The sequence below is a fragment of the Talaromyces stipitatus genome, genomic scaffold (assembly GCF_000003125.1).
Source record: "Talaromyces stipitatus ATCC 10500 scf_1105507295527 genomic scaffold, whole genome shotgun sequence".
NCBI lineage: Eukaryota > Fungi > Ascomycota > Eurotiomycetes > Eurotiales > Trichocomaceae > Talaromyces > Talaromyces stipitatus.
This window is the reverse complement of record NW_002990114.1, coordinates 594,666-620,867: the sequence shown is the minus strand read 5'-3', so window position 1 is coordinate 620,867 and position 26,202 is coordinate 594,666. Positions and strand designations below refer to the sequence as shown.

Sequence of the window (26,202 nt, the reverse complement as noted above, 5' to 3'; positions counted from 1 at the left end):
CATCCCGAACTCGGAATAGAGTCAACGCGGTTCGGGATAGATTTCGGGATAAGCTTAAGATAAAGAACGGAATAGACCCATATGACAATACGCGCGGCCATTGAATGTTGCGCATTCCAAATTCCCTTCCTCAATCCTCTGTCATAATGGTGATAAAACTCGTGCTGACGAGGTTGCGATAGAGTACCCTTAACGCTGAGCACTGCTATCGCGTTCTAATATGGCCTACACAGAACAGAGCCCTCTTCTTGAAGAGCGACCGCAACAACCTTACCAAAAAAAGTCAATATGGAACGCAACGCGAATATGCATCATCTGCTATGTCGGCGGCCTACTCTTTGATTCGGCTCAAATCCTGCGCACCATGCCCAGAACTAAGCTCTTCGAGTCAATTATATGCCAGAAATACTACGCTTCAACAAACACGCTGAGAGACATACCAGAGCACATGTGCAAGGTAAATTCGATCCAGGAAGAGCTCGTCACAACGCAAACATGGCTCAAAGTTAGCGAGAGTGTATGCGGTGCGTGATTAGACTGGTCTAGCAGCGGCTATCGTCTTTTTTTTTTTTTTTTTTTTGTTTTGTTTTGTTGTTTTTTCGCTGATTTGAATTTCCCATGTACAGCGCTTCTCGTGGCACTCCCATTTGGTAATATAGCCAACACCAAGGGCCGTTCGCTTGTGTTGACCCTAGCAATCTCGGGCCAGATTCTTGCAGACGCATGGATTGTCGCGGTTTGCTTCTTCAACTACACTCTGCCGCTTTCCCTAGTCTATGCGTCCCCGCTTCTTCGGTCGATCGGTGGAGGAGAAATGGTCATGTCTGCGATTATTCATGCTCTTCTGGTAGATGTGGTTACCGAAAAGAATCGTGCGCAGGCATTCTTTAACATCGCTGTCATGACGCTTATTGCTGAACTGGTGGCCCCTGCTGTTGGGTCCATGTTGGTGGATTGGCAGGGCGTGTACATCCCATTACTGTGTGCCTTTCCGCTGCAGGTTGCCAATATGGTAATTTTCGGTCTCCTACCTGATACTAGACTCCCGGAAAGAGTGGAGAGTGAGAATAACTGCGATCCGGTTGAAGGCAGACATTCGACTGAAGTGTCAGATAAGGCAGGCTTTGCTAATTGGGTGAAGTCTCTCAGGAGAAGCTGTGCACCTTTCCAGACAAAGGCCATCTGGTTGGTGACAGTTTGTTATATCTCTACCATGTGGGCTAGGGATACGATTGACCTTTTGGTTCAGTATGTCTCCAAGCGATTTGAATGGAGCTTAGCCAAGGTATGTATTCTGTGTACCTTTTCAATCTCCTTTTGCTGACTCGGGACGTGATTTATGATAGGCAAACTACCTGATTTTAGCCAAGGCGTTGGTCAGCATGACGCTCTATTTGTTGTTATTACCACTTCTCAGTAGGGTCCTCGAAGAAATGCTCCATTCACCACCAATAATAGATCTATGGGTTGCACGAGGAAGCTCTTTGTTTGGTGTCCTAGGCCCCATTCTTCTAGGAGTGGCCTCTGGACCAGTTCTCTTGGTTGTGTGTATGTTTACTCCCATGTTATTTGACATATTCTTTACTGATGATAAACAGCACTTGTTCTTTTCACCTTTTCATTGGTATACCCGTTTTCCATTCAGTCATATGGGACATCGTTAGTCCAACCAGTTGAGGTCGCCCCATTCTATTCTGCACTAGCAGTTATTCGAATTTCTGCCACTCTCTTGACGTCCCTCTCCTTGCTATGGCATTTAAATATGGGTTAAACACTGGAGGCGCGGCGTCAGGCTTGATTTTCGACATTGCTGGTGGTTTATTCTTTATTGCTGCTGTCGGCAGCTCCCTGTTACGGTAGACCAGATATTAACAGCTCAGCAAGACTGATATTTACAAAGGACTAGATTATCCTGTTAAATAGACATAGATAACTGCTGCCTCTCACTTTCAATTTTCACATCACGTCCCCTTTCCGTATACTTGCTGGATGTGACACATGTAGGGCGTCTATGCCAATTATACACACACATGTTCAACACTCTCCTCAAACCATCTTACCAATTCACTCTCCATACCCTCACTAACTCGATTTTCCCAAGAGGCTAGTTTGATCATGAACTTGGTCCCCTCATGGTCTATTTCGAGTACGACATCATGCTTCAATTTGTCAGCGGGCACTATTCATTTCAATGGAAAGGGGGAAATTACATCAAATGGATCATTCTCCCCCACTGTTGTAAATTCAAGAGAGCTTGTTTCCGGCTGAGAGGCGTGACGGCGGAAGTTCACAACCGCATCGAAAAACAGACGAGTTGGTGGTTCTGACAGCTTCAGTTGTTCGCGCACCTCGGTAGCATAGGTAAAAAACCAATGCTGGTGGGGGAAACTACGGACGTATTGTGTTTGAATATATTCGAGAAGATCCTGCAGCTTTTGCTTGGCTATGTGATCAGCTATGAACAGTACGTCAAGATCTATTGTGCAGGGTAAGATATTCAATAAGGGACCAGCTATTCGTCCTGACTCGGTATTCGCAATTGAGACATCGCATCCGGAGACTACGTGGCCAAACTGTGGATTCTGCGAACCTGTTTGCCTTTGGAGAGCCAACGCCCAACAGAGCCGAAGAATGGCAGATGGCGTATGGATAGATGACACAAGTGCTGATTTTGCTGGTTCCGAGAGGGATATTGGCGAGTGTCACAATTTTCGACTGTCACTTAGATTAGATGATGGATATGTAAGAGAGTTGTGCAGCGTACTGGGGAATGCCACACACCAGTAGTTTATGGACGTCAATGAATCGTGTTGGGCAAGATGTTCGATAAAGAGGTTATAATTCACTTGTGGGGTTGCAAACGCGGTATCAATTGAACCAGTGTATATCTCAGAGAGATAACACAATAAATGTTGGGAGACATGATTGATGAGGGCATGATTGATTTCAAGTAAGCAGGTAGCGTAGTTGCCATTGTACGTAACAGTGAGCATTGTTGTGAGGTTGAAGGACCTTCCAACTTGAGGTCATTCGGGCTAAATTGCTGGTGAAAATACTCTCTACCTGTGCAATCCGACTACCGATGATGTTGCTGTTCAGCACTACCTGGTCGTATACATCCGTACGACGAGGGACAAACACTGTCCGAAAATAGGATTGTTGCAGATAACCATGGTCCATGTCTTTTGGAAACGGGATATGTCAAATTGATGTCGTGATTGGATACCAAGAAGGAGTTTGCCCTGATAGGACTCAGGAAGAGATGCCTGTGCGATTAAAATTGCATTTTGCAGGCGATTGGCGATCCACGCATGGGAGCGTTCCAGCATCTAGTAATGGTGTACTGCGAATCTTATTCAAACTGACCAAGGCGGATATCTCAGCTGGCCAACCTTTTGTGGTCTAGATCTCTGATATTAAGAGACTCTTTGCTCCGAACTGTTTCACAATCTCCAGATTATGGCCAATGGGGCTGGCAACCTCTAATGGAATAAAAGCACTACCGGTTTTCAGCACTGCAATCATGGTGATGACTGTCAATGCACTGCGATCCATGCCCAAAGGGATGAGTTCTCCGGGACGCACTCCTTGCTGTTGAAGTCGATGGGCTAGCCGACTGGATACACAGTCTAGCTCAGAAAAGGAGAATGACCCATCTGGTGCACAAAGAGCCTCTGTATACGGCTGAGGTTTTGCCCATTAATGATATCGTGGATGCAGGCATCGGATGGTTCGACATTCAGTGAATTCAACGCGAATATAGTTTTTTTCCTCCTCTTGGCTAATGACTTGGATTTCCTTCAGCGGTCAGTGTGAAGGCGCGAGCAAAAGCTCCGCGGATACTTGCGCGATCTCATACAAGAGGCTCTTTGCTCGGAAAGTGGCGATATATCGCGTATGCAGAGTTGCATGTAAGTTAAGATGTTGAGAAGTAGGCTCGCAGAAAATATTGAGGCACGGGATAGATTAATCCTTTTGAATCTCGAGATCCCCTCTTGATCACAACAGCTCCTCGTTTCATCAGCTTCAAGATACCTAGCAACAAATGCTCTTTTTGTTTTTCGGTCTCGCCTACTAGGATAGCTACATATATGGCATCAAAGGCCGTCAGATGTCCAGGATCGGCTGCATCTCTCACCTCGTGGGTGATATTCTCATAACCTCCCAATTTATTCACAGAATCCACAGAGCACTCCACCCGGTCAGCGTATCGTTCAATCAGATGCATTTCAACTGTATGCCCCTGTTTCCGAGCAGCATCGATGACGCGCATTGGGGTTAGAGGGAGCGGCCTTGATCCAATCATAGATATCTTAGATGGAAAGTCCTGTAAAAACGTGTGTGCAACATTCCATTCTAGAGCAACCAAAAAGTCATAGACATAAAGCATAGGATATATCAGGAGCACTTTTTGTGCTGGTTGCAGTAGTTTTGGTCGGCCAGCGTGTTACCTCAAGAGGGTATGATTATAGGCCCCTCCCAACACGGATATTGACTAGTCCTACTTGATGCCTTTCTCCCATGTGAGCGGCTCCATTTGTTCCCGAGCTGGAAGACGACTGGAAGAGATGCCACAGCAGAAGCCATGCAGAGAAAGAAACATAGTGATGAAGATGATGTCAATACGATATGCGAAATCCGACTTAAGGTCCCAAGTCGTCCTTCATAGCACCTGAGTCTTCGAGTTACACACCAGTCTTCTATGTAAAGGCGCAGCTATTCAACAATAGGACGATTGCATTATAAATAATCAACCTAATACACAAAATATCGTGCTAGGTATTCTACATAGTATGGGACAGGGCCTCTGCTCACACGAAACTATCATACCGAAATACACCATAGGACTAACTTACGTAGTACGTCACTAGATTGGTAGAACTAAAAGGTGAGATTGACACAAATTAGCTTAAGAATTACGAGGAAAACTATGGCGAAGATCCGCAGGGTTAGCGTGAGCCCGGACTGAAATTTACTCAGTGAGGCTGACAGCGAGAGCCCTCACAAAAGCGCCGGCAGCTGAGAATGGAAACCCCCATTCGGCAAAAGAAATCTGGTACGTATAGTCACCTAGGTATTACCTTGGTATATGCAACGGGACCTTTCGCATCATCTACTTTCCGGACTTTAAAGTACGTAGACTACGTAGTAGTAATACGTTGCACTGTATGCCATTCATGATACAATTTGAACAAGTACATTGCCTGCATATGCACTGGAACTGTGACCGAGATCATCATTTCTTCAAACCCCGAAATATAAAGAATAAAAAGAAAAGTAACCGCCATATACGCCGACTCGTCTCCGACAGATACTACTACGCCGACCTACACGCCGATATAAGTAATGGGCCTTGCAGGTTACTGCCAGGCCATGCAGATATTCCCTATCTTCAATTTCGAGAACGCCACCAGAACTGCAACTTCACTTTACCTCTAAAGGGTAAGTAAATATATTTTCTTATCTACCTTCCGGATACAGAATAGATTAAGTTTGGCCCCCTGAAGTATCCAGAAAATATTATCGAATCGACAATGATGTTTTGCCAAGGCAGATTTCATTATTGAAGGACTCTGTTTGACGTTTCGTGTTTGAGGTGATTCTTGAGAATACGGAGTATAATTGAATCCCGAATTGCTTCAATCATGAATGTACCTCGTATACTTTGGCTCTATGACATAAATCGAAACGATGTTTATTGCCATTTTGTTAGTGTACGAGACGATCGTCTCGTATTTCTCTAATGATCTCCACGATTTTCAGGTGGAATATGACCCCGTGGCTGAATTGATCATGTTTAAGCATAACCCTCTGCATCGACTTCGAAGTGGAGTCTATCTTTAAACCTTAGTACTCTAGGTTATACAGTTTGAGCCCTAGAGCGATCTTCACTTTTAATCTATGCTGATACCCCTCCCATATGCCGAAATGGTTGGTTTCTCGTTTCCCTTGGAAAATCTAAGGTACATGGCTGTGGTCCATATGATTGCATGCTAAACCAAACAGAGTTGATCTTCTGTTACATGCGCAAGCGAGTGGCGTTGTCGATCAGCGTTTCCGACACTGATAATTAGGTCTTGACATTTAGTATTCCTCGCGAAATGTTTCTTTATAGAGAGATGGCGTTGAATTTGTGACCTGTCTATCCTAGTCACCCCATAGATTGTAGATTTCATCGGAGATGGGGACTCGAATTGCGGGTTTGGCAGAGCGCATGGGCTACCCACCTAAGTAGGTTATTGGGGGTATGGAAAGGTATAAATGGAAAAGGAAGTCACCTTGAGAATGACCATATTGTAGAGACGCAAAGTATCCATATATCCTACAAAGACCAATCCATCAAAATGAATGCATTTGTATCTACACTAGCCGTCTCGGCTTCCCTCGTTGGCATTGCAAAGGCTACCGTCCAGGGTTTCGATATCAGCAGCTATCAACCCAACGTCGACTTCAGCTCTGCATACAGCTCCGGTGCCCGCTTTGTCATCATCAAGGTATGTTCCGCTACCCCAAGTACTGTAGTTGAAGCTCTGAACTCATGGTATGATAGGCAACTGAAGGCACAACTTATACCGACTCAACTTTCTCCAGCCACTACGAAGGAGCCACAAACGCAGGCTTCATCCGCGGCGGCTATCACTTTGCTCACCCGGACAGGAGTTCCGGCGCAACTCAAGCACAATATTTCATTTCCCACGGCGGCGGCTGGTCCGGCGACGGTATCACTCTCCCAGGCATGCTGGATATCGAATACAACCCCAGCGGTGCCACTTGCTACGGTCTCTCGGCCAGCGAAATGGTGAGCTGGATCAGTGACTTTGTCGATACATATCATGCCTCTGAGGGTGTCTACCCTTTGATCTATACCACGAATGATTGGTGGACCACTTGTACCGGTGACTCAACCGCGTTCAGTTCCACTTGCCCTCTCGTTTTGGCCAGGTATGCTAGCTCTCCTGGCACTATCCCCGGTGGCTGGGGCTATGAGACTATCTGGCAGAATGCGGATAGCTATGCGTATGGAGGTGATTCGGATGTTTTCAATGGTGATTTATCGCAGCTCAAGGCTATTGCGTCTGGTTAAGTCATCGATTGAGATGTAGTCTTAGTGGATAGTTTGAGTCGATTCTCATGTATTGAATATGACATCGTACACGCAGAAATACACGAACTGTGATGAAAGTTGCTCATCCATAGTCGACTCATTCAGTGTTAATCAGATTGAGGCGTTGCATTTCTCTCCAGTCTCCATAACCGCTCTGCAATTTCCTGTTGACCAACAAAGTATGCAAACTGATGTGCTGTCCAATTCTTATTTCCTGATCTCTGTAGAACATTAGCCCCAGTTGCAAGCAGCCTTTCAACAATCTCGCTATGACCCTGCTCAGCAGCGGCTGCCAGTGCCGTGTAACCATTGTAGTGAGAGCCTCCTACATTCACATCCGCGCCAGCAGTAATTAGTCGTTCGACGGCATCAATATGGCCGTGGTAAGCAGCAGCCTGGAGAGGAGTTAACCCCTTGTACCGACTCATCGGGGGGTTGATATTTGCCCCTTTCTCGATAAACAAATCGATCAAGTCGACATGTCCACCGGCAGCTGCACCAGTTAAGGCGGTGACACCCGCGGTATGCGCCACGGGAGCATTGATGTTGGCGCCTTTGCTGAGTAGCAGCTTGACAATGTCAACATGCCCGTTTTCGGCGGCTCCCTGTAAAGGCGTCCTGCCGTAATATCTATGTGGCGCGATATTCACATCAGCGCCAGCGTCCATCAGCCGTTCAACAATGGCCAAATGGCCGTTGATGGCAGCAAGGGTAAGGGCGGTGCGACCGCCATTATTTCCGCCTGGAGCATCGACTTCAGCACCAGCATCCAGCAACAAATTCACAATAGCTAAATGCCCATTGGCAGAGGCGGCTTGTAACGCAGTCTGACCGTACCAGCCGTGCGGTGACTCGTTGATAACCTCTTTCTGCGTCTGCTTACTATCTACCGACGCCGCTGATTCGATCAGTTGGCGTACCTCTTCGTAGTTGCCATCGCCTGAGGCAATCTGTAACGGAGACCAGGTATTCTCATCATCCTGTTCTGTTTCGCGGATTTCTGCTTCCGTTGGACGATGCAGAATGATTTTTCCGCCTTTGCGAGGAGGCATATTGCAGTTATTCAACAGCGACTGAGTCTGGTCAGATCAAAGACGATGATTCAAGATTTGTGCTCACCGCCAAGACTAAATAAGGTATAGCTTGGCAGGTGGGTAACTGACTCGCCAGCCAATCACCGTGCTTAGTGGATGATCAATCAACGCATCCTGATTGGCTAAGGCCCTGGGGCGCCTTTCTTTCTTGGCTGGCTTTCCGGCCCGAGCGAACCTTCCTTTGATTGCCAATTCACCCCACATGTACCTTTCCTTCTCTTCTCTTCTCTTCTTTTTCTATTCGGACATAATATCAGCTATCATCCTCAACAATATTGAAATACTTGTTCCATGCATTGTAAGTTCGCCCTCGTTTATTTTTTCCTGAACGCTTGCTAGCAGCATGTCACTTCTGCCTATCGGATCGCCGTCTGTCAAGCCAGTGCTACGCAGATGCCCGAAACAGTCTAGCTGGATCCGCGTATGGAGAGGTGCTAATCTCAATACGGAAAAGAGCTGGAATTCTCGAATTGCGTCCTTGACTGCATCGGGCCAATCAGAGGTCGATTGCCTATCACATGTTTATCGGGCCTGAGGCACGATGCGACCATGGGCATCTCCCTTCCGCTGCAACTGGCCAGGTACAGACTCAACTCGGGAGGTATCTTAGAGTGCTTTAATTTACGCATTCACGGAGTCCTCCGATGGCCACAAACCCTGCAGTAGCGAGATTGGCTTGACAATCGTATATATCCCCTCTGTTTCCTCCAAAGACGTGTTTTAACGGTCAGCGTCGTCTCAGTCACTCGTTGAAGTCCCTCGTTAAGCATCATGAAGACCACCGCTGCATCCGTGCTCGCCGCTTTGTCGGCCACGACTTTTACTGCTGTTCACGCCGTCCCCGTCGTCGATGAGGCCTATCCTTACACTGGTCCTGCAGTCCCCGTCGGTGACTGGGTTGATCCAAGCATCAATGGCAATGGCAAAGGTTTCCCTCGTCTAGTCGAGGCTCCTGCTGTCCAGCCCAAGCACAAGAACCCCACTAACAACGTCAACGTCATCTCCTTGGCTTTTCTGCCGAAGGGGATCAACATTCATTACCAGACGCCGTTCGGATTGGGAGAGGCCCCCAAGATTAAATACGGCACTGATCCCAAGAAGTTGCATCAGACCGCCTATGGTTATTCTCACACGTACGTAGCTCTGAAAGATCTGGTCGATATAGCTAACGGTGTATGTAAACAGCTATGACCGAACTCCTCCCTGCTCTGCTGTCGCCGCCGTCACTCAATGCAGCCAGTTCTTTCACGAAGTCCAGCTCCATGACTTGCTGCCCAGCACCAAGTACTACTACAAGATCACTGCCGCCAATGGCACAACCGAGTCCGATGTGCTCAGCTTCACCACCTCTCGTCCAGCAGGTACCCCCGGCGAGTTCTCTCTTGCGGTCTTGAATGACATGGGTTACACCAACGCTGGCGGTACTTTCAAGCACTTGACCAAAGCTGTTGATGACGGTGCTGTCTTTGCTTGGCACGGTGGTGATTTGAGTTATGCTGATGATTGGTACTCTGGCATCCTACCCTGTGCGGATGACTGGCCGGTGTGCTACAACGGAACCAGCACCGAGCTCCCAGGCGGTGGTCCCATCCCTGATGAGTACAAGACACCTCTGCCTGCTGGTGAGATCCCCAATCAGGGCGGTCCTCAAGGTGGTGACATGAGCGTGCTGTACGAGTCCAACTGGGATCTCTGGCAGCAATGGCTCTTGAACGTCACTACCAAGGTTCCCTATATGACTGTTGTCGGAAACCATGAAGCCGCCTGTGCCGAATTCGATGGTCCTGGTAACCCTCTGACCGCATTGCTGAATAGCAATCAGACTAATAGCACTGCTGCTAAGACGGCTCTGACGTACTACAGCTGCCCTCCTTCCCAGAGGTAAACAATCCATCCTAATTGATGCAAGAGGTATGCAACAGGGTGCTGACATCCTCTGTAGAAACTTCACTGCTTACCAACACCGCTTCTATGGCCCTGGTAAAGAGACTGGTGGTGTTGGCAACTTCTGGTATTCCTTTGACTACGGTCTAGCCCACTTCATCACCCTCGACGGTGAAACCGATTTTGCTTATAGCCCCGAATGGCCCTTCGTTCGCGATCTTAAAGGCAACGAGACTCACCCTAAGGCAAACGAGACTTACATCACCGATGGCGGTCCATTTGGTCGTATTGATGGTGGCAACTACAAAGATAACAAGGCTTATGAGCAGTACCAGTGGCTCAAGGCTGACCTGGAGAAGGTTGACCGTTCCCTGACTCCGTGGGTTTTCGTCATGTCTCACCGTCCCATGTACTCTTCTGCATTTTCGTCTTACATGACCAATGTCAAGAACGCTTTCCAAGAACTGTTGCTGGAGCATGGCGTCGATGCTTATCTTTCTGGGTATGTTTGCAAACATCTTAATTCCAGGTCATCTGACTAACACGGGCATAGTCACATCCACTGGTACGAACGTTTGTTCCCTCTCACCGCAGACGGCAAGGTGCTACAGTCTGCCATTGTCAACAACAACACTTACTACACTAGCCCCGGCCAATCCATGACCCACATTGTCAACGGCATGGCAGGAAACATTGAAAGCCACAGCACATTGAGCGCCAACCAGAAGATTCAGAACATCACCGCGTTACTTGACCAGACACATTTCGGTTTCAGCAAGATGACTGTCTTTAACGAGACTGCTGTCAAGTGGGAGTTTATCCGTGGTGACGATGGCTCGATTGGTGATTATTTGTGGTTGCTGAAGAAGGAGAGTGACACCACACCTCCTGATGATACTTGCGAGTAGATGACTTGATTTGGGTCAGTTGGTTACAACGTATAGAACCTGTAATATGTACTTTACTTAATATTCAATTTGTAGAAATTGAGCCCTTCTATTTTCGATGTGAGATTTCTGCAGGATAACGAACGAGATAACCAGGTGTCGGGTAGCAAAGTCCAAAAGAGGAGTTTCAAATAATGCCTAAAATGGCAATCGATTAGGGCTGGAAATAGCATGTGAGAAAAAGGGTTTATCTCGACCACAGCAAACAATCGACCCATCTTCACTTCACCCTTCAATTACGCATTATGCTAGTCATATATACTATATATGCCTATGTACAGATTATAACACGAAGTCACTCTTACGCCCACCGACCTTAGGGTTGGAGCCAACATCATCCAAGCCTAAACCCCCCACTAGTCCTCTTCTGCCAAAACAATTCCGGATCATACTTCTCTCTAACACCCCGCGCCATCTCCACCGTACTTATCCTGCCCCAATAATCCTGTGTTCCGTGTGCATCGTTCATGAATAGTGGTCTATACACATCTGGTAATATCCCTTGACTAATGAAGTTTTGGATGTGATTATCTAGTGCTGTATAGAGCTGTTGTAGCGCGGCTTCGGTGGTATCGTCGTCAGAGGCGAAAGAGTGGGAAATATCGAGTTCCATGATTAAGTAGTCTGTTGTGGAGGGGAAGGACAGGAGGTCCTGTCAAACAAGGTTAGAGGGGAGGATGTTCAAAGAAAGGGGGGCAACGTACTCCGCCCAAGGCAATCGCTTTACTAGTGATGGTGCGTGGCATAGGTTGAAATGCGATTGTGCCGATTACCCCTGTGTCGAGGAGTACTTCGGACGTAACGTTGTAGAATGTTTCGAATAGAGTTGTCATGACCTCCAGTCCAACGGTTGCGTTTGGTAGAGGTGTTGTCTCGGTTGCGATGCCGTAGCGTTGTCCACTGCAAAATTTAGAACCCTTGCTCTCAACGTGAGTTGAGTAAGATTGACTTACTGCAAATCATAATTATCATTATCTTGAAGCTGTGTCCATTTTATCAGTCCCCATTCCATACACACGGCCTATACGTAAACATACCAAATCATGATAAGAATCCCACGTCTTGGCCGTATTCAAATCCGCCCCAAGATTCGTGAAGTTACTGAAGATTCCATCTGGAGGCGTGGGACCATCGTAGAACACAAATACAAACCACTCTGTGAAAAGCGCCGTGTGCTCGCAGGTAGGTATGATAGCCGCCTTATCGTCTGGGTAGTATTCGGTGAAGTCGCGGATCGCTTGGAGTAGTTTTGTGGATTTGTCGTATGAGAATGTTAGGACGCCTCCCCAGACCTGCTGCGTTTAGTATGGGTATTGTGTGAGGATAGCGTAGCTCCTTACCTGATCCGAGATGGGTTGTGTTTGGAGGGTGTATTGCGTGACGATGCCGAAGTTGTTTCCGCCCCCTTTTAGAGCGGCGAATAGATCTGGACGTTTTATGAGTTCCTCTCTTGCTGTACGTAGCCTGATGCGACGTACCTGTGTTGGTTGAATTATTGGCATGGGTGACTGTTCCATTAGCCAAAACAACCTCAAAGTCGACTACATTATTCGCCGCCCAGCCGTATTGAGAGCTCAAGAAACTCAGTCCGCCTCCTAATTATCAGTCATGCACTCTCTAAATATCGGACAGGGTATCGTACAGCCAAGGATATACCCCCCAACACCAACACCACCCAATCTCCCACCAACAACCGTCCTCCCCGTCCCCTCAAGCCCACTCTGAGCCTCAGCCCATGTAAGTCCCGGCCCAATCTTGGCCGTCTGCGTCTCTGCATCATACGCAACCCCATTATTCAACTCCTTCGTCGCGATCAGTAATCCTCCCTGAATACTCGAAAATCCATTATTGGGCATATGACCCCCGGACTTGATTTGAAACAGGTCATCAGTTCCATGCAATGATGTGATTATTTCGGAAACTTCTTCGGCGCTGGTCGGGAAGACGATGCATGTTGGGCGAAGAGCAGAGCAGGCTTCGGACCAGTAGTTTTGGAGTTCGGACTCGTAGGCGATTGACAGAGGTTTTTGGACGGCGTTTGTTTCGGTTTGGACGGTTGAACATATATCCGCTCTCGTTATGATGGATAATGCAAGAGTGGATAGGGTGAGGACTTTGGAGAGGTGTGGTGTGGTATACATTATGATTGCTGTATCATAGTCAATCCACGCAGGGCAGATATGCAATGATTGACTGTAGCAGAATGTTTCCTAAGTTATGGGGGCAGACGGCAGTTATAGACCCGGAAAAGGGACTTGCATCAAGGCTCATTCCCCTGAATTGTTGGCCCTAGATCTAGGAAACATACGTATTATGCGCCTTATTTGCTGTCTATCACACTTGGCTTACTGATACCTTGGCCATATTGGGTGATTTATACCCCCTCATCTACTAGGTCTCCGTGGGTTCCCCTCAGTTGAGTCGAAAATGCCTAGGTACTGGGAGAAAATGCAGCCGTAGACTGATGGAACCAACGATGATCATTCCTTCACTAGCCAGTTCCATTACATCTTGGCTGACTGGAACTACCAGCTACGATTGTCGCATTGTCAAATGTCCCCTAGAGACCCTTGTTTCCACTTACTATGTTTTAGCGTGGATTTTCTGCACGGCTCCCCTTCTCACATAGTAAGCTAAATCCTGTATTTAATTGGACGGCGATATGGAAATGCGCCAAAGAGTCTCTTATTTGTACATAAATCTGATAGGACCCGAAACCCGAGGCTTACCCCTCGGCGGCCTATGTCCCAGCAGGGATCGGTGGGAAGCGTGCGAGTCACGAACCACGGCCGTTAAATATACACACACACACACACACACAATTGGACGGCGATAAGATCGTCCCTCCATAGACCCGGAGAAGAGGGGCGAGCTCCTGAATCCTTCCTCTGATCGTTGGCGATATACCCCAATGTTTCTCAATTAAGTTTTACTTTTTACGTACTTATCCGTGCCCTTATTAACGACACCTCGGGATACATTTTTCACCTAACTGTACAGTGTACACATGAACACCCAAATCCGGGCACAAGGAGGATTAGTGACATACCCGATATGGACACCAACAGGCTTAATACAGAGTGATATAGGAAAAGACGAGGCTATGATCAAGGCATAATCCATGTTAGTTACTCTGATTAACGCCCGTTTCAACTTTCTAGACCTTTTTTGCGCTTGAAGCTACTGCTTCTGTTAGCGTGGTTCTCTTCACGAGCTTATCAGCTCAGTGCAGGCCATTTAAAATTTCTCTGGAATGGGCTCAGCACTAATACATGCTCCGTCTGCCTCTCCATCCAGCATAACTACGGGAGACACTGCACGCTACAAAAGCTACCAGCATGGCCAGCGTCAAAATAATTGTTGATCTTGTGGTTAACCTCCCAACTCCTTAGTAATTCTAACCAAAAAGCAATCAAACCAGATACCGCGTTGTCAGATTTAGCTGCTCTCCGAGCCTACCATGTTGACAATTTCCTTGACGATAAGCTCTTTGATAACAAACACTTCTGGGCCTCATCGACAGCGCGAGAAGCTTACCCCAACAACCAAAGTACGGGTTAGAAAGCCCATTTCACGTGAGGCCATTACAAAACTATTATCTGGCCTTGCTATACTTCCGTTACATCCCTTAGACATGACTGCAAATCTCATAGACGACCTGAACTTCGCGACAGCTTGCCGGGTGGCAATTTGCTGGATTTCTCCGTATTGGAGAATTCACCTACAAGAGAGAAGACCTCGGCATATACTCAATCTTCTTGTCGACAAAGCTGACACATTTAGACATTAGATTCTATCCCGCACTAGACTCACTAGACCATATACAACTCACACTCAAGTAAAGTAAGATGGATTGCTACCATGAAGGAGTACAGATCATCCTTGGCAAGATAGGAGATAGAGCATGCCCAGTCGACGCTCCATTGTTCTCCTTCTATAGATGACCATTTACTTCCAACAAATTCCTCTCTGTCTTATCGAATAAGCTGAAAGCACTTGGACTGCGGACGGATGGCTACTCACGCCACAGTTTCGAAATGGTGCAGCGCACCATGTCTACAATAGTGGGATTTTGAATGACCAGATTTAGGCCCTGGGCAGATGGGCATCAGAGGCATTTAGGGTGTATTTCACAACGAATGCATCGGTCGGTTTTATACAAGCTCAACCATCAGTTCCAGATAGGCTCGCCAGGTCTGCTGTCTCTGTCAGTTCCACAACGGTCCCCTCCACTATCCTAGTTTGGCCCTCTCTGACGCTAGGGTCTAACACGTTTACGCGTAAGTTGTGGCCAAACTATACACATTTTCCATCTTGACTGCGTAAGGTCATCAATAAACATCACTCATTCATTTAATTGGCCCCAATGTTCAGTAGCCAAAAGACAATAATCTTGTCTTGGGACATGCATCTAGACGGATTTCATTCCTGGGCTTCGTGAGTAGGTAGAGGATAAAGGAATACTAGAAGAACATTCGTCAAGAGCATCCATGATTAAATGGGTGGTCTTTAATAGCGAATGCCCGAGGACGCTGAGCATTTGTCCACGCATTGACACCCTCGAAAACCTGCTTCACAGCCTTCTCGTACTGTCGCGATATATAGGATATAAGGAATGGCTGCGGGTCAGCCACCATAAAGATCAGGCTGCGAATTGCCGCAGTGGCGGGTTCCATACGTCAGTAGTCTAGCAGGAAAAGGAGATAGCAGTGGTTTTAAGAGCGGATTTACTCTACTCATCGACGGTTCCACACAAGAGCATCGTTTTACCCTTCCCAGGGTCTCCTTTTATCCAAAGCAGTTAACTCTCTTCCTCATAGCGCCATAGTTGGAAATCAGTATAGCGAGGATTCATTTGTAAGTCTTTTAGTAGTCCGCCCTTGACCGTCTTGATACGATCATTGTCGTGGCGAAGATTGGTCGTCTGCAAATCCCGCAGGCAGGCTCAGTTTGCTGATGTTTCAAATCCCTCTGTGACCGGAAAATGCAATTATGAATGGAAGCGATGTGCAGGTAGGTGTCGGTGGTCAGAGCTACGGGTAGTGTGTATTTACGACATCTCTCACTTTTATTGTACTCAGAAGACACAACAAGAACTACAGTACGGATCATGGATTCCATATATTTTACATATATAGTTTGATACGCTGAGAAATACTGCTAGAGATTGTTATGTACAATCCAACAGATATCCCCCTGAGTATAAGAAATGCACCAAAGTAACTTATAGCCGGCATCCTCATGAATATAATGTAATATAATAGTTGGAGAAAAGGATGATCGCAGCGGAAATTGGGAATATTTTCGAAGAAAAGATTCTGGAAGGCCGTAATGTTTGTTCCCAATCACCAGGGCAACGATGCTGCGTTTGGTAGGGCCAACCAAAATGTTAGAATGGTTTTAAATACCTATAACTTCAGAGAGCTTACTTACGACGAGAAAATGGTTGGTGATGGTCAATTTACGGAGATACATCCACGGATGTTGAACCATTGTACCATTGGGTCTTTCGGCTATCCGAGCCTTTCTGAGTTTCTAGCTTTTTCGTTTCTCACAGTGAAAGTGACAAAGTATTAAGAGATTACGGCGAAGACTAGAAAAACGTTGAGAATTAAGAGATGGAGCCTGTTTATATAGGTTGTAGGAAGAGGGGAAATGCAAATATGAGTTGTTCTGCACTTATTCGTCTGGCACTTCGGAAGTATATATGCAATGGCAAGGTAATATTTCGATCAGTCAGCTTCACAGTACCGCTCGGAAACAATGATCCAAGCTCGATTCGCAAGTAAATCTTTGCCTATATAATATAGGCAAATATCGGCGAGGCCTTAGTTTTGCTGATACTATTCCCGATATCGCCAAATCTTGACTATATAGTATCGGCAAGAGCCCTAAAGTCAACTGCCTACTTGAGTATTTGTGCCCATGTCATAGAAGCACAAGAACCGCATCTTGAGGAGTCCGCTATGCTGCAATTCAGACAGCTTTTTATTTGACAAGTGTGTTCCCTCTCCTCTTTACTTGATGGGATAACCTCTGATTTTAGCCGCTGATTGTCTCAAGGTTAGTTAGCTAGGTACCGAGGTTGTGTTTCGGGGTAGTTTGAGAAGATATGTGTTTTGACCTACATAGTTGGGAGGACATTTGAAATGAGAATACTAATCCGTATTTTGAATAGGTAGTTTCAATTATAGAAAAATTGAGCATCATAATTTGCGTCTATGAACAAGGAAAGTGCAACTTATTATTATATTTGCCAGCTCGTCATAGTGTTTGTCTTTTAGATCTTGATCACGACCTTTCCAAAATGCCTTTGATCCCACTGTTGCATAGTCAGTCAATCTATATGATTCACGTGAAGTGGAGATGAAGTTTACTCACCTGGTAATGATATGCCTCCTTAGCCTTCTCAAACTCAAAAACTTCATCATCAACCACCGGGTGAATATCATTAGCCTCGATAGCATTCACCATATCTTCCATCTGCTCCTTAGAACCAACATAGACACCTCTAAAGGTGCAGATGTTGGATAGAGCATCCACAATCTGTGGAACCTCTACATTATTTTCACCACCAACAAATCCAATGATGCTAAGGATGCCTTCGTATTTGATCGCTTTGACCGTTTGCTTCAATGTGGCTGGTCCTCCGACCTCGAGAATGTGGTCGACACCTTCACCATTCATGGAGAGCTTGCGGGCGGTTTCTCCCCAGTTCGGGTCCGTCTTGTAGTTGATAACGTGGTCTGCTCCGAGTTTTCGCAACTTTTCGGCTTTTGCGTCTGATGAGGTTGTCGCGATGACTTTTGCGCCGGCTGCTCTGGCAAACTATACCACAGAACCAGCGTTAGTATATGTCATACCTGATATGTTTTACGAGAAATTTCGATATACTACTTACCTGGAGACCAAACATCGAAACACCTCCAGTGCCAAGAACCAGAACAGTCTGGCCAGGTTTCAACGGTTTTGAACCATACAGCGCATTCCATGCTGTCAATGCAGCACAGGAAAGGGTACTAGCCTCAATCGCACTTAGATTATTGGGCTGGCGAACAAGGCCATTCTCATTAAACACCCCGTATTCTCTGAGCGTGCCGTCCAGGACGCCGCCAAGTCCTGTCTTTGACGCGAGGGTAGTCATGGGTCCATACTGATGACCCTGGTTGAAAAGTGTCACGACCTTGTCACCTTTCTTCCATTGCCTCACTTTCGATCCGACTTCGACAACTTCCCCCGCACCATCAGAGCATGCCACGACTGGAAGGCCGAGTGGGAAGGGATATTTGCCCTGACTAAGTTAACTTTCCTTGTCATCATATTTGTCTTCTATAAACCGGAACTTACTTGTGGAATGATAAGATCGCGGTAGTTCAGCGATGCTGCATTCAGCTTAACCACCACTTCGTTCTCACCACATTTGGGGAAGTCAACAACCTCCAGCTTGAGCTCGTCGAAGCCTTTTTTGTCCCCGGTAACGGTCCACTGCTTGATCGTCTTGGCTACCATCTTCTACGCGGGTGGGTTTATCGCCGAATTCCTTGTTACCAGTTTCGATGTAAGTTTGGCTGATGAACAGAGGCAGTGATATTTGTCAGAGTGCATAGCTACATAGAAACGCTTTTCAAGGCCTATATTTATACTCATTCGGCATCCCCGAAAGTTCACAAAAAAAGGTTTTAGATGATGATTGATAAGCTTCTTTTACGATGTCATGATTATTCAATTTTCCGATTCTTCAACCAGGGTCCCCTGTGGGATTTCCATTGTGAAACAGTGAAATGTTCCACATAATGGATATTCGCTTACCAATAGGTCATCGATATTCATGTCTTTTCGACTTCTTCTCATGAACGGTTACGTAAAGAATACTTGCATATATTCAAGTTCCGGTTATGATGTTTCTCATGCTCCACTGTTGCCGGGTGGGAGGGACCGGAAACGGCATCGGAGTGGGAGAAATGCCAGCCAGCTATTTTGGACCCAGAAGAATGAATTGGAGAAGTTGCCAGAAATTGACTCTTAGGACTGTCCAATTAATACAGGAAACGGCATGTTCAAGGCAATGACAAGCGAGTGAGGAAAGACGAAAGCCGAAAAATGATTTGAAATCGTACCTCCGCATTTTAAATCAGGGTTCATGTCTCGTATATTGTCGCTTATTCTCGTTTGATGCTCGCTAAAATTAAGGAAAACTCGCCAATCAAATTCATAAAAAATTCGAAGCCAATTTCATATGGAAAAGCGCCTGTCGTCGGATGCATCGGTATATGCCTGTGGGACTTGCTGTATACCGGATGACAAATGCCGACTTCTCCACGTGTTGATAGACCTCCTCACATCACACTGCAAGGAATTATACAGCAGTCACATTCTGTATCGCCGCAATCGCAGCCAAAGCACAGCTTCTTGATGCCTTTCACCCCACCCTTGACTGAAGATGACGACGACGATGACGAGGATATCGGGAGCGTATGGTTCACGGGAAGTGCGAGTGCTGGAGCAGCCATGTTAAGTATATCCCTAGGTTAACCTGCTGATCGATATCCAGGCCGGCTTATTCTATCCTGCAGGAGAATATCGTCAAGTCAGCTGAAGATTCGACTTTGAAAATACCTCTATCCACTCGATATACGTACCACTGCGAGGTTTAAATATGTCTTGTTCTTCAACAACTGATTATATATTGACGAGAAACATCATGGAAGAAGAGAATCCAAGAAAAATAAACAACAGCTACATGACGTCAACACGGCCGCTATCTTGGCCTGATCGACATAGCCCTAGCCCTAACCCCCTAACAATATCCAAGATTATTTCCGTTCATCGCCCTAAAATTACAGTATTCAGCCACCAATATCGCCTGTAGAGAACATTGTTTGTGGGAAAGCCTATTTAAATGTATTGGCATAATTACATATACGGATCGTGTACAATAGCCGTACATTCTTTTGTATAACAGCTTTCAAGGCCTTGATCTGGTTATATCAGCAGCTAGGCTAGCGTCTGTCGGGAATACTTTTCGTAAAGCTCCAGATACCATCTCTTGCCGACGTCCGGATGGCTCATTATGCGGTTCCTCAATTGAGCTTCACCGAACTATTCGGATTAGTAGATTTTCTGAACCGAGTGACACCAATAACTTACGCATGAAAACAAAGGCGACATGAATTCGCTGGGTATCGTGACCTGTTGGGCGTTCGCTACATTCTGGGTTGGAATGCGATGGACAATGTCCACTGCTGCTTCCTCGAGGAATTTCAAAGTGAGGTCTAACCTGACAGCCTGGAAAAATGGTATACTGTAGCGCGTGGTCGTGGTAGGTGCCTTTGAAATGTCAGTATCCTGGAACCTCTATGTGAGACGTATGGAGAACAATCATGATGGAACATACAAGGACCCGATGAGTCGTTGCGGGACATAGTCCTCCCGTGATAGCTTCAAATCCCTGCTGAACATTTACCACAAGAGTCCCTTTTATATACGGTGCACTAATCCATTGCCCAGCCCTGTTAAGAACTTCCAGCCCCCCAACTGAGTCTTGGGAAAGAAAGGTGAAAAGACCAGTAGAATCCTTGTGTGGACCTACCCCTTGAGATCCAGGTTCGGAACGCGGGTATTTGACGAATTTCAACCGGTGCATTTTGCCTAGGAAAGTCTCGAACGTGCCGGATGGTAATGAGAGACACTCTGCTACCGCTCGGAGAAATGTTCCCGAGAGCACTGATAACTCAGAGGTGTATCGTGTCACGAGTTTGTTGACTTCTTCATTGGGAAACTTTAAGAATGTTAACATTGGAGTGTCCGATGTTGGGATGGTATAACTGCATCACAAACCTGAGAAGGTCCCTCGAGGCGTTGCCAGGGCAGGTCGCCTTCCTTCCACACCGACTTGACTGGGCTGCCAAAATCAAATTGCTATTTTTGATAAGTCAATGCTATTCTCTCGCCCGGCATGCTGCAAGGCACTAGATACCTCTCTCAAGTCCGTCTTTCGTGCCGTAGTTTCAGCACCTAGGCCAGTGTACCCAAGAAATGAAGGAGAATTGAGCATGCTACATCTTTGTTTGTCGCTTTCAGGAAGGTCAAATATTTGTGGTAACGCATTATGTGTTTCTTCGATAATTGACTACGTATTAAATATTAGTTATAGATCTGAATTTGTGTCCTGGATTTTTCTTAAAACTTACCTCCAGTCCAGTGTTAGCGAGGTATAAGAAGCCCACATGGAATAACGCGTTTTTCAAGTCTGCGAGAGCTTCTGACTTTGTTGCATCGCTCTGCAGAGCCTGAAAATCGATTATTGGAAGAGACTCGAATGAGACTGCCATTGTTTACTGCGTCTAAGAGAACTGACGAGAAGTATCGGAAGAGAATTTCTGGTCGGGATACTTTTTACATTGTTACCCCACCTATGGCAATTCTAACAAGATGACCCAAAGCCCTGAATTCTCGTCTGAAGTTCTACTCCTTGAATCAGATTATCTGTCTGATCAGAGGGAGCACGATACTTAGCCTCGATATCCTTCTGCAAAGAAAGCTTTGAATCCATTTTTGAAGTGGACACTCGGAGGATGTAAAGTCGATCGATTTTCTCCCTCCCAGGTTCATTGTCCCCCTCCCCTGACATTTCGCATATATTCGCCATTGTTTGTAAGCGGTTTGACTAGCTGAACAGATTTGGTATTTGGGTCTATCCATAGACCAGCGCTGTTCGCTTCGCTGTCCGGCACTCCAATTCTATATGGCGCAGATGGCGACATATTATATGCCGAAATATCACCTTGCAGTAAAGGGTTTAATGAATCATGGACTTTGATAAGATCGGGGAGAGGAATTGACTGGCTAGTCGAAAGAAGGAGACAAAATTGTGGTGCTATCTGAAAGAGGAGATGGCCTCGACCAATCTTGCATTCTGCTGATAGGGGCCTAGGGAAGTATGCGCCAAATACACTAGATGAGATGTCATTAACAAAGATGACAACATGTGGATGTTTTGCGTTATTCCAAAGAGCGTTAACGAGACGTATTATTGTCAAATCATCAGATGTCTTCTTGTTGCTGGGTAAGCATGTGAAATGTCAGAGGGGACTGATCGGATACTGATGCTTGAGGTATAAACAGTGAGATTGTCTGGAGAATTTCACTTGATATAAAGCCGGCTGCTAGAGACGCGTTGGATAGAGGTCCTTCTTGTCTTTATTGGCTGAAAAAGCACTGTCCACAGTTGGTAGAATTGTATCCGCAGATTTGGCTGGAAAAGAGGTCAGAGCCGTAATAACAGAAGTGTTGCTATCCACTAACCAGAACATCCATCACTTCGCTATACGTATTAGAGTTGAGACTGCCGTGCACGAAAACTCCATTCGTTATAGATCTAGCAACTTTGATGATTGGAAAAATTCGCCATAATGGAGGGTCATCCCCCATTTTTGGCTGCATATTCTCAATTGCAATAGTAATGTAACAAGGCCCGAGAAATCGTCGGCATATAGCCTATACCGTAGTCTATTCCCTCCTGGAACACTGTCAAGTAATCTCCGAGCTGCAGATTCTAAAAGATCCGGCGACGGTGCGAGGGTCACCGCGTAAGGTTGAGTTGTAGCTAATACGCCCATAACATTATTAACCACAGATATTTGCGATGTCGGTTGAGATTTATGTTCAGGAAACGCAGGGTTAATACTTCTTAGAATTCGCCTGAAGTCAGCATCATAGAAGAAATCAGTATCGTTCCGCCAGAAGTAATCTCCTCCGTCTTGGGTGCCAAGGAAATCTGTCCCTTGAACAGCAAGGAGGATAACCGCACGCTGGAATACACTTTCATCAATTTGATGCATGTCATGACGAGGAAATGGGTGGTAGGCATAGAAATGAAAGCATCGCCAGAGGAGGCTGTTTGTATGCTCGGTGGTGGCGATGCCGGGATGGTTGATCTTAATATGATGTTTGAGACTTTCTTCAGTCCAATCTATTTTCTGTTAGTGGTTGTCATAACCAAACCTAGGCGCTCAGATTACTGACATCGTTGCTCGCCATCGGTAAAACAGTGCGATTGAAATATTGACGACAGCTGTCCGACTTCTGAGGCCTTTAATCTTAGAACTTGCCCAAGATCATTCAGTACCGAGTCTAAGCTCCTGCTGTCAGTATGATATCCAATACTTATGCCTTTGAAGGTGAGTACAGTACCAGTGGTTGCTTCATCAAGATATCTCTCCACTTTGCGCTGATGTGGCCCAAAGTGAATATGGTACATGATTTTGTTTATTGTTTCCCACATCTTGGCGATATTGGAAATGAAATCTCATGATGGAGAGAGTGGTAGTTGAAGAGACGATGGAGTGATTTATTGTCAGGCTTCAGCATTATCTTATGGCTATCTCGGATATGGTGCTGGCACCATCTAAATCCACTTTGATGCGTATATAAGGCCTGATTGGTGGTCTATTTTCTCTCGCTAAATCAACTACAGCAGCAGCGCGCAGATTTAAATCTCGAAGTCGTACCCGTTCACCGACACTCCAACCCTTTCTTAAGAGGTAAGTAGAAGACCTGTTGGCTTTAGATTAACATCCCCTATTGCCAGCACGCTCTGTTCAATTAATTAACGATATTATTCTGCTATTACGGCCTGGTATCACAGAGGTGATCTAGAGGCTAGCAAGGAATAATATGACTAGCAAGGTAGTCCGCATCATGTTCTTTGTTCGCCCATGTCTGTATCAACCTATGTACTAGTAATTTGCAAGCGTGTGATCTTCTTATCTGTAGATCTCTAACTTATATTAGCGGTACCATACATTCTCTAGACCTTTGTTGTCGCACCTCGCTCTGATTACAGGTGCCTAATTCAAATTTTCTGTCTTCTATCTCGACCATATAAGCCCATACTCCCACGCTAGGACATCCGAGCCTCGTCTTACATCTTACTCTAAATAAGCATCTATGGATTCTAATGATGTTGAGATGGCTGGTAAAGCAAAATCTTCATCACATGTTGTTGAAAGAACGCCGAGTGTGATCAGGGATGAAGAGAAGGAAGAGGTCATCAATCAGATAAGAAATCTCGAATTGGACAATGTGCGATTTTGAGTATTCCAAACGTATTCCATGGATATCTAACACGCAGAAATAGAAAGTAGGTTTTGACCAACGAGCTGTCGGCCAAGTTTCGCAAGCTGTACGCGTTGAACAAGAGAGGAGAAACGGCGGAATTCGTTACGAACCACTTCCAGTCACCGACCTTGACAAAGGAACCGTGGGTTGGCAGAGTGAGATTGACCCCGCGATGCCTTTCAATTTTTCCAGGTTGCAAAAATGGACATGGATATGGCTCCTGTCTGCCATCACGCTGCTGACCCCATTCGCGACCTCGATCCTCTCGCCTGCTATCAACATCATGGATGCCGACTTTGGCAACGAAAATTCGACTCTCGGATCAATGACTGTAACCATCTATCTTTTGGGATATGTTGTTGGCCCTATATTTATTGGTCCGCTTTCCGAGATACATGGGCGTAAGATGGTCCTATGTGTAGCAAATGCCTTTTTCTGTTTATGGCAGATTGGATGTGCATTAGCTCCTAACATTGAAATCCTGATTGTTTCGCGGTTCTTTAGCGGAGTCGGCGGTGCCGCCTGCTTGGTATATATATCCCTTCTCAGTGTAATTGATGTTAGTTACTAACGTGTTACGTTAGTCGCTCGGGGGTAGCATCATCGGAGACATGTTTCGACCTGATAATAGGGGCTTTGCAATAGGGATGTGGAATCTCGGGCCGCTATTCGGTAAGCCTATTCAGTCACACGAATCGCATGGGTGCTGATCCCTCGTAAGGCCCTGTCGTCGGCCCCCTGCTTGGAGGCTTCGTGACTCAATATATCGGCTGGCGCTGGGATTTTTGGATTGTGCTCGCTGCAGCTAGCCCAGTCACCCTGCTAATTGCTGTCTGTACCAGAGAAACATGTCACAAGGTCATAATTGAGCAGAGAACGGCCTTTCTACGTAAGGAGCTCGGCCGAGATGACCTCGCGAGCTGCTATAACGATTCAGGACAGCAAAGTGAAATGCAGATTCTCCGGACAAACTTACTGAGACCCCTAAATCTGATTGTTTTCTCTCCAATCGTTCTAACTTTATCACTGTATATTTCTTTTGTTTTTGGACTTGTCTACCTGCTTTACACAACCATCCCAACGGTCTTCGAGGACAAATATGGATTCAACACTGGCGAGACCGGGTTTCCGTACATTTCCCTGGGCCTAGGCAATGTACTCGCCTGGCTACTGTTCACAATATACTCAGACAAACTTGTAATCCAACTTGCACAGGCCAACCAGGGCACCTTCACACCGGAAATGCGCCTCATTTTGAGCATACCTTTTGGACTACTTCTTCCCCTCTCACTATTCTGGTACGGCTGGAGTTCTGACTACAACTTGCACTGGGCATCTACCATTATATCACTAGTGCCATTTGGATTCGGTATTGTAGGGCTTTTTCTACCTATTAGCACATACATTGTCGACAGTTACCCCATCTACGCTGCTTCGGCGACATCTGCAAATGTCATTTTAAGGAGTGTAACGGGAGCTCTCCTTCCATTGGCCGGACCATCTCTGTATGGATCTTTGGGACTCGGTTGGGGCAATTCATTGCTCGGTTTTATTGCCATCGTCATGGCTCCGTTACCATTTGTCTTTTACAAGTTTGGAGCTCGGCTGAGAAAGGCCTAATACTTCAGCTTGTGAATAAGTACTCAGTTGGAACCAGAGCTTATCAATGCAAAAGGCTATGTCCAAAGGGGTTCATAACTGTCTATGTACCATCTGATGTCAACGCTTACATTGAACAAGATACATAGTGGGCAAAGGGAAAGAGCTATTTATGTATAAACAAAGGGAAAATAAAAGTAACCAACACAGTATAAACCCTAGTCCACTCGCCCAACTGAAATGAATATACCCTCCGAGTTTCTTTGAGTCATTCAAGTTCAATCGGAGCCAGTTTTCCTCGCTTCCAAACCATTTTGGTAATCATGTCGCTCGTCATCAAAATCCCGGGGTATCTCTGATATTCTACTACTTCCTCCTTTCTTCATTCCTTTGGTGATCATTAAATCTATCCGTCGTTAACAAATCGTCAATGGGGGAGTTTTTTTTTGTTTTG

General features: G+C 46.1%; 10 protein-coding genes across 10 annotated transcripts, besides 3 other annotated features; 4 read left to right on the top strand and 6 right to left on the bottom strand.

The window, feature by feature from the left end:
• Window positions 1–220: 220 nt before the first annotated feature.
• On the top strand, window positions 221–1,860 carry TSTA_082780 (uncharacterized protein; the record flags this gene model as incomplete). Its single annotated transcript, XM_002477963.1, has 5 exons — window positions 221–524; window positions 627–1,285; window positions 1,347–1,548; window positions 1,599–1,659; window positions 1,704–1,860. The coding sequence occupies 5 exons, from the start codon at window positions 221–223 to the stop codon at window positions 1,858–1,860; spliced, it is 1,383 nt and encodes a 460-aa protein (XP_002478008.1).
• Window positions 561–600: a microsatellite.
• A 2,056-nt stretch (window positions 1,861–3,916) lies between the features above and the next one.
• On the bottom strand, window positions 3,917–4,273 carry TSTA_082770 (uncharacterized protein; the record flags this gene model as incomplete). Its single annotated transcript, XM_002477962.1, has 2 exons — window positions 3,917–4,035; window positions 4,162–4,273. The coding sequence occupies 2 exons, from the start codon at window positions 4,271–4,273 to the stop codon at window positions 3,917–3,919; spliced, it is 231 nt and encodes a 76-aa protein (XP_002478007.1).
• A 2,071-nt stretch (window positions 4,274–6,344) lies between these two features.
• On the top strand, window positions 6,345–7,084 carry TSTA_082760 (N,O-diacetyl muramidase, putative; the record flags this gene model as incomplete). Its single annotated transcript, XM_002477961.1, has 2 exons — window positions 6,345–6,494; window positions 6,551–7,084. The coding sequence occupies 2 exons, from the start codon at window positions 6,345–6,347 to the stop codon at window positions 7,082–7,084; spliced, it is 684 nt and encodes a 227-aa protein (XP_002478006.1).
• A 128-nt stretch (window positions 7,085–7,212) lies between these two features.
• Window positions 7,213–8,403, bottom strand: TSTA_082750 (ankyrin repeat-containing protein, putative; the record flags this gene model as incomplete). The annotated part of the gene is made up of 2 exons (XM_002477960.1): window positions 7,213–8,184; window positions 8,269–8,403. 2 exons carry the CDS (start codon window positions 8,401–8,403, stop codon window positions 7,213–7,215), a joined length of 1,107 nt encoding a protein of 368 aa, XP_002478005.1.
• A 4-nt stretch (window positions 8,404–8,407) lies between these two features.
• Window positions 8,408–8,435: a microsatellite.
• A 535-nt stretch (window positions 8,436–8,970) lies between these two features.
• TSTA_082740 (acid phosphatase AphA) lies at window positions 8,971–10,991 on the top strand (the record flags this gene model as incomplete). The annotated part of the gene is made up of 4 exons (XM_002477959.1): window positions 8,971–9,332; window positions 9,385–10,080; window positions 10,142–10,585; window positions 10,637–10,991. The coding sequence occupies 4 exons, from the start codon at window positions 8,971–8,973 to the stop codon at window positions 10,989–10,991; spliced, it is 1,857 nt and encodes a 618-aa protein (XP_002478004.1).
• A 373-nt stretch (window positions 10,992–11,364) lies between these two features.
• Window positions 11,365–13,171, bottom strand: TSTA_082730 (FAD dependent oxidoreductase, putative; the record flags this gene model as incomplete). The annotated part of the gene is made up of 7 exons (XM_002477958.1): window positions 11,365–11,682; window positions 11,735–11,930; window positions 11,984–12,012; window positions 12,068–12,322; window positions 12,371–12,456; window positions 12,509–12,622; window positions 12,673–13,171. 7 exons carry the CDS (start codon window positions 13,169–13,171, stop codon window positions 11,365–11,367), a joined length of 1,497 nt encoding a protein of 498 aa, XP_002478003.1.
• A 659-nt stretch (window positions 13,172–13,830) lies between these two features.
• Window positions 13,831–13,851: a microsatellite.
• A 3,459-nt stretch (window positions 13,852–17,310) lies between these two features.
• On the bottom strand, window positions 17,311–18,539 carry TSTA_082720 (zinc-containing alcohol dehydrogenase, putative; the record flags this gene model as incomplete). The annotated part of the gene is made up of 4 exons (XM_002477957.1): window positions 17,311–17,352; window positions 17,412–17,858; window positions 17,932–18,321; window positions 18,378–18,539. The coding sequence occupies 4 exons, from the start codon at window positions 18,537–18,539 to the stop codon at window positions 17,311–17,313; spliced, it is 1,041 nt and encodes a 346-aa protein (XP_002478002.1).
• Window positions 18,540–20,024: 1,485 nt separating this feature from the next.
• On the bottom strand, window positions 20,025–21,361 carry TSTA_082710 (oxidoreductase, 2OG-Fe(II) oxygenase family, putative; the record flags this gene model as incomplete). The annotated part of the gene is made up of 6 exons (XM_002477956.1): window positions 20,025–20,129; window positions 20,178–20,357; window positions 20,425–20,808; window positions 20,868–20,948; window positions 21,007–21,159; window positions 21,221–21,361. The coding sequence occupies 6 exons, from the start codon at window positions 21,359–21,361 to the stop codon at window positions 20,025–20,027; spliced, it is 1,044 nt and encodes a 347-aa protein (XP_002478001.1).
• A 1,038-nt stretch (window positions 21,362–22,399) lies between these two features.
• TSTA_082700 (uncharacterized protein) lies at window positions 22,400–23,289 on the bottom strand (the record flags this gene model as incomplete). The annotated part of the gene is made up of 2 exons (XM_002477955.1): window positions 22,400–23,001; window positions 23,055–23,289. 2 exons carry the CDS (start codon window positions 23,287–23,289, stop codon window positions 22,400–22,402), a joined length of 837 nt encoding a protein of 278 aa, XP_002478000.1.
• A 710-nt stretch (window positions 23,290–23,999) lies between these two features.
• On the top strand, window positions 24,000–25,769 carry TSTA_082690 (bicyclomycin resistance protein, putative; the record flags this gene model as incomplete). The annotated part of the gene is made up of 4 exons (XM_002477954.1): window positions 24,000–24,113; window positions 24,169–24,678; window positions 24,734–24,821; window positions 24,871–25,769. The coding sequence occupies 4 exons, from the start codon at window positions 24,000–24,002 to the stop codon at window positions 25,767–25,769; spliced, it is 1,611 nt and encodes a 536-aa protein (XP_002477999.1).
• Between the last annotated feature and the right edge of the window lie 433 nt (window positions 25,770–26,202).